This window comes from Piliocolobus tephrosceles, chromosome X, assembly GCF_002776525.5.
Source record: "Piliocolobus tephrosceles isolate RC106 chromosome X, ASM277652v3, whole genome shotgun sequence".
Taxonomy (NCBI): Eukaryota; Metazoa; Chordata; class Mammalia; order Primates; family Cercopithecidae; genus Piliocolobus; species Piliocolobus tephrosceles.
Window position 1 is genome coordinate 71582114 of NC_045455.1, and position 6979 is coordinate 71589092.

At 41.7% G+C, this 6979-nt stretch overlaps 1 protein-coding gene across 2 annotated transcripts in view; it reads right to left on the reverse strand.

Annotated features, from left to right (window-relative positions):
• The window catches only part of COG3 (component of oligomeric golgi complex 3), a 71820-nt gene extending 65404 nt beyond the window's left edge, over positions 1-6416 (reverse strand). The window contains exon 1 of one of the 2 annotated variants that reach the window (XM_023187334.3): positions 5540-6416. In XM_023187334.3, coding sequence (XP_023043102.1) covers positions 5540-5713 — 174 coding nt within the window. In that variant the 5' untranslated portion in view covers positions 5714-6416. The remainder of the gene's footprint in view (positions 1-5539) is intronic. The other variant, XM_023187335.3, reaches the window with a different exon arrangement.
• Between the last annotated feature and the right edge of the window lie 563 nt (positions 6417-6979).

The following is a 6979-nucleotide window of genomic DNA, read 5'->3' on the forward strand; positions in this document are numbered from 1 at the left end:
GTCCCAATATCACCTAGACCCATATCCATCTGTAATTCAATTTCTTTTGAGAAAAACGATTATAAATCTATCCGAAAGAATGTAGATCAATGTCAAAATCCCAGTTGTGACACCAGATACTATAGTTGTGCAAAATGTTACCATTGCGGGAAACTGGGGAAAGTGTACAGATCTCTCAGTATTATTTCTTATAACTGCAAGTGCATCTACATTATTTCACCTTTTTAATAAGTAGTGTAATAATCATATTCTCCCATCAGAGTTCATGAGGCCTTCCACTGCATAATTCTAATACTACCTCACAATATATAACAAATTCCAGATAAAAAGTATAATTCCTTTTGTTCCAGAATCATTTATAACACATAGAGCTGTCCTTTTAAGTGTATTTATTTGAATAGGTAATAAATCTCAAGGCACAAAACTCAAGGGAGTCAGTGAAAAGTCTCCTTCCCCTTGTACTCATTCTCCAGCCATCTAGTTTCTTCCTCAGGGGCAGGCTATCAATGTTACTAGTTTCTTAAGTATCTTTTCTAACATGGTCTATGCATATACAAAGGAAGTATACCTTAAACACAAATAACAGTATACACACCTGGCCTTTTTCACTTAATATGCAACATTTTAAAATGTCTCTTCAACAGAGTATAAGGAAAAGACAGAATTTACTCTTACATTGTCATGACTTGTCATTAAACTATAAAGGCTGCTTATTTTAAAAGTCCCAAGAATACAGAATGATACTTAAGTGAAAAGCAAGTCTCCCTTCTTCCCTCTCCCCTGCTCGTCCAATTCTTCTTCTTCAACCCAGTACCAATGTTTATGTTTTGAGAAGTTTTTCTAAGGAGTCTGAGGGTAAAATGAAGAACTATAAAAGTGGAAGGAACTAAAGAAATACTTTTGAATTTTTGATCAATCTTTTATGAAAAGTATTCAAAATATATTAATATACTTGTTTTTAATCCAAATCATCAGAAGACTTAAAATGAAAAGTAACATTCTCCACCACCCTCATTTTTCACCAGTTTAACCATTTTTAGTATTCTTTTATGTTAACTCTACAACTCTTAAACAAACAAAAAAAAAAAGATTTACTGCTTTGTGTTTGAATTCATCAATTTTAGGTCCTATCTATACACTCTTACTTCACCATGTAAGATAAAGAAATTAGTACCTCTATATCTCTTCCCTGTTTACTCTCAAATTCTGTCACCTGTACTATCTCTTTTTTAGATTATCAAATTTTATAATATTTGCACCTGGTTCTGTGGTTAAGTCTTTAGAATCATTTTCAAAATCATTTTCAAAATCTGTTTCCTGCCTTCTATCAATATGTCCAACTTTCAGGTTCATTGATACCATCTTTGGTTTTGGTGTGCCACACATTTATTACTGTCATTTCAAAGGGATCTAGGGGTGTCATACACGTGTGCTCAGTCTGTTATCTTGAACCAAAAAAGTTTTATCTTCTAATTAACTTTAGAAAATAAATAATTTGAAAACTGTACTTGAGAAACTACTACAGATATTCCAGACATATTATGTAACCTAGATGCGAGTAAATATATTCTAAATTTATAAGAGTATTCTATTTGATTACTTCAAGTGCAAATACTACTTTTCAATCATAAGAACTTGAAAAACTAGAGGCAAAAAGAGGCTCCCTGTTTCCTGGTTCTAATACAAAACCATCTTCTCTCAAACCAAGCAAGAGAAGCCATAATGCAAACAATTCAAAGAAATCATTTTTTAAAGTAGCAAAACAAGTTGCTTTTTAATAGCATATGAGGAAATGCCCCCATTAAGTAGACTAGGCAGCTGTCTTCCTTTCTCAAAACACCTGGTATAGAATGACAAGTCAAAAAGGGATGTGGTGGTATCACACACTTTCCTGTTCTGACCTCTCATTCACTTGTAAGGAGGAGGAGACTGAATGCCTCCTGCTTAGCAGCACTGTCCTGGCTTCCAGATGGAGCAGACAGATACCACTAGAGAGAGAACACAGTTCTAGATTGCTGGTGGGCCAGTGCTGCAGAGCTACTGTATAGTTTATGCAAATGGAGACACTACCATTAAATAGTAACTACAATAAATTCTCAAGTTTTGCCTGACCAGCTAAGCAGGTCCATGAAATAACAAGTAACATACCTCTCTCCCCCAAGCTTTACTTCTTGCAGAGCTCTGGGTTGGAGAAAACCACTTTTATAATCAATCTGATCAATTAATTCCCTAAACGAAACCTGATGTTATGTTCTCTGTTTGGAGCAAATTACTGAAGAGGTATAGGTGGAGTCTCAGCATCTTCCTCAAGGCACCTAACCTCTCCTTTTCTTACCTTTGGTCCGAATGACACCTATACCACCTCAGCATCATAGGATTCTAATCTATTATTTTTAGATGTTAATGAGTAATACTAGCAAGTAACTTGCCATGTGCACCTTACATACGTGATTTCACATAATTCTCACAACTCCCTATGAGATAAGTACTCACCATGAGTTAAGTCCCCATTTTATAAAGAAGAAAATTAAGGCTTAGAAAAGATAAACATCACATCTAAGGTCACATAGCCTACAAGAAAACAACAGCTGTAACAGTAAATTATAGGTAAATGTTGGGGTAAATTATTTTAGCATTTTATCAAGAATTACTAAATTCAACAGAAATAGGCCCCTCACTACTAATAAGTTTGCCCTGGCTACAAAAGTCTACCTAATATTCTATTGTAAATTATTTTCTCTAATGCCAAAAAAAGGGTATAATTCTTTTTTAAGATAAGACTAGTTCTCTTTCATAAAAGAGAAGTTAACATCTTTATGATATGTACTTAGGGTTAGTTGGCCTCTTCCTATTCTACTAGTCTGCTCAGTTCCAGTTGTTCTGGAAGTAATTTATCTCGTGACAATTGTGAAACACTACAGAAAATCCTTGAGTTACACTGATGGGACAAAATGAAAATTGTGGCACTCTCTTTTGGTGCCAATGTTAAAAGAGTAGTAATAGGGCTAAAAAAATTAATTCCAAAGTCTTCCCAACAGACACATAAACACTTTAGAAAAGGAAAATGAGGGCTGTAAAGCTGAAGAGCAATGAGAACTGCCTTCTCAAAGATTCCAGGATGTGTGCATAACCAGCTCAGCTATTGCATTCTTTTTTGGGGGGACAGAATCTTGCCTGTCACCCAGGCTAGAGTGCAGCGGTGCAATCTCGGCTTAGAGCAATCTCCACCTCCCAGGTTCAAGTGATTTCCGTGCCTCAGTCTCCCCAGTACCTGGGATTACAGGCATGCACCACCACACCCAGCCAATTTTTGTATTTTTAGTAGGGATGGTGTTTTGCCATGTTGGCCAGGCTGCTCTTGAACTCCTGACCTCAAGTGATTCGCCTGCCCTGGCCCTCCAAAGTGCTGAAATTACAGGCGTGGGCCACAGCATCTGGCCTCAGCTATTGCATTCTCACAGGAATCCAATACTGAGCTGCACATACCAGAAGACCCTCACTGAATTCTTGAACTCCTTAAGCTCATCCCCTACCCATGACCTTACACTGTTCTTTCTTCCAGCTGCAATGTTATTTCTTAAGTCTTTATAAGGCTAGCTTCAGGTATTCCATCATCAGTTCTCATCTCAGATTGTCACTTCCTTGGAAAGGCCTTCCCTCTTTCTCTAAAAGGGCACACCTCATCCCTTTCTGTCACACCATCCTATTTGATTTTCCTTATATTATGGACCACCATCTGAACATACCTTCTTTGTTCTTTTTTTCCATAATCATGATCCCCACAATTATGTCAGCTCTATGAGGTTAAGGATCTCGTCTTTCCTATTTATCTATCTCCGATACCTAACTCAGAGTAGGGACATAACATATGTTAAAGACTGCATGTGGCCAATGGTAATATGAAAGAATGGGATGAAAATGAAAGACTCCATTTAGTTCATTCCAAACGTTCTCCTTCATGCTCAATGAGAATAAGAAATAACAGTTTATGACCCATGGCAATGAAAACAAATTTTTTTGGAGAATATGCATCTCCCCCATGAAACCCCCACTGCTATTAAGTCCAAGCATCCTGCTGCAGTAAGGAGCCAAATCAATTATACACAGACTGGAAAATTTACAGAGCAAACAACTTTTATTATCCAGCATATAAAAGAGTTTGATAGCCAAGCCAAAGAAATTTCCACCTGTTCCTTTGTTTATTTCAGATCCACTTCCGGTACCACATCCTAGAGGTGGAAACAGAAACCCAAGAAAGAACGCCTATTTGATGGCAGAGCATACAACACTGAATGTGAAGAGAACGTTTAAATCCAACCTCTAAGGTTGGAGGACAGAAAAAGTTGAAGACTCTAAACTCAATCTGCATTTGGACACAATTCCAAATCGTATAAAAAGAATGCTTCAGGCCTGGCACGGTGGCTCACGACTGTAATCCCAGCATTTTGGGAGACCGAGGCGGGCAGATCACTTGAGGTCAGGAGTTCGAGAACAGCCTGGATAACAGGGTGAAACTCCATCTCTACTAAAAATGCAAAAAATTAGCCAGGCGTGGTGGCAGGTACCTGTGATCAGCTACTCGGGAGGCTGAGACAGGAGAATCGCTTGAACCCGGGAGGTGGAGGTTGCAGTGAGCCGAGGTCGCGCCCCTGCACTCCAGCCTGGGCGACAGAGCGAGAGAAAAGAATGCTTCCAACATCAAAATTAACTATCACCACTGCTTATATAAAATAATCCTCCTAAACCTGGCCCTCAAAACTGGAAAAAGTTTGTCAAACATGTGACAATTCATGCTACTTCCTGCTATTATAACTAATTGAATTGAATTACACAAGAAGCAGTAGTGCATAATATTCTAATGGTAAGTGGATCAAACATGTTGACACTAAAACCAAAAACCAGCACTGCTTAATAATGTACTGAGCCTCCTTTCAAATAAAATTCATTTTTATTGCTTTGCAATAGGTGAAATAAATCTGATCACCCATAACCTGCACTAGATTGAGAGCTCATAGTTCAATGTGCGATAAATGAAACTGTCACTCAGGACCAAGTTTTGGTCTCCCCAAGACCCCCATGGACAAAGCAACCTAGGTGATTCATTAAGGCGGTAAATGAGCACTCGTTGGAGACTGTCCTGCAGCACAGCACCTCGGGTTGGCTGCCTCTCCTTCTGGGATAGAGTGGGCAGCAAGATTACGCCTCGGCTAATAGGACGCCGTTGTCTGGGGGCAAGACGCTCGGTGCAAGGCTCAGGGTCAACCGTTCCATGCTGCTGGGGGAGGACTGGATTCCGGCGAGCACCAGCCGCCGGACGCCCCCACAGTCGTCCCTGGGCAGGATTAGAGTCGGGGTCGCAGGCAGCGCGAAGCCTGACAGCCTGGGAGGTGAGAGGCCCCTCCCACCGGATCCGCCACCATGGCCAAGGAGGAGTGGAGAGATATCCTGGGCACAGGTTGGTGAGGCCGGGGTCCTGCCGGGACGCCCGAGGAGAATCCCAGCCCCGTCGCCCCAGCCCAGTTCCTGCCCATCACCTCACCTCGGCTGGCACCGGCAGGTTCTCTGCCGCCGCCTTCAGCTCCAACACCGAGTCCGTCTGCCTGTCGGTCAGCGGCGCCGTCGTGTCCGGTCTCCGATCCCAGAGAGCCAGCTTCTCTCTAGCGTCCCGCTCAGCCGCCGCCTCGGGCAGAAGCAGCAGCGCCGCCTCCGCCATCGCCGCCGCCCCCGCGGCCTTCAGCAGCAGCGAGGTGGAGGGGACCCAGACAGCGAGACCCAGGCCACTTCCGGGAGAACCGGAGCGTCCAGCACTGCACCGGCGGTGGGGCGGGCCGGAATGCCCTGACCCCGGAAACGGTTCGGCAGTGTGGGGGGGCGGGACCGAGGCCAGTACAGACGTGGCTTTAAATGGATACGACTATTTCCGGTTTAAGCGTAGAAGGTGGAGACGACAGGACCCAATGGAAACAGAAATGCCCCTACCGGAAGTATCTTCCTCAACATCAATAACTTTATTGTTATGTGTTGTACAGATTATTGACGACTGAGCTAAATCACCCTGCCGGCAGGATACTTGGATTTACACCTCTCTGCGCACAGCTGGGTAGTCTGGGTGGAGTGTGTGGAGTGTATGATTTCCATGTTGGCATGTTGACAATTTCTCCCTCTTGGATCAAAACCAAAAGCATAAGTAAACTTCTCCAACATCCAGTTATTCCCCTACTAGAAAACTAATTTATGGAAACACATAAAAAATTCAAAGATGTGTGTATCTCAGACATCATTAATGGCATCAAATAACTGAAGACAACCTGAATGTCCAACACTGAAGAACTGGATCAATAATTTGTGGTACAGGCCAGGCGCGGGGGCTCAGGCCTGTAATCTCAGCACTTTGGGAGGCTGAGGTGGGCGGATTACCTGAGGTCAGGAGTTCGAGACCAACCTGGCCAACGTGGTCGAACCCCGTCTCTGCTAAAAGCACAAAAATTATCCAGGCATGGTGGCACATGCCTGTAATCAACCTGAGAGGCTGAGGCAGGAGAATCTCCTAAACCCGGGAGGTGGAGGTTGCAGTGAGCCAAGGTCTCGCCACTGCATTCTGGCCTGGGCATCAGAGACTCTGTCTCAAAATATATAATAATAATAATTTGTGGTACAGACATGTAATTCTATTCTACCATTTAAATCATATTGTAGATTTGAGCAACAAAATAAATAATGATAGTATTAGATCATAATTTACAGAATAAAATAAATACCCATGAGTCCATACTGCTATAAATAAACAATTGAATAAATAAATGGTGGAGAAGAGACAATCTTCTATCTTACAGAAGAATTCCAGTCAGTAAATGTAGAATGAGTGAGAGAAATAAAAAAATCATCATTAGGACACCACAGTAAAAATTGTAGCAGGCAAGATCTAAGGATGAATGCTAAAATGATTGGGTGAAAGTTAAAGGAGAAACAAATTTGCATA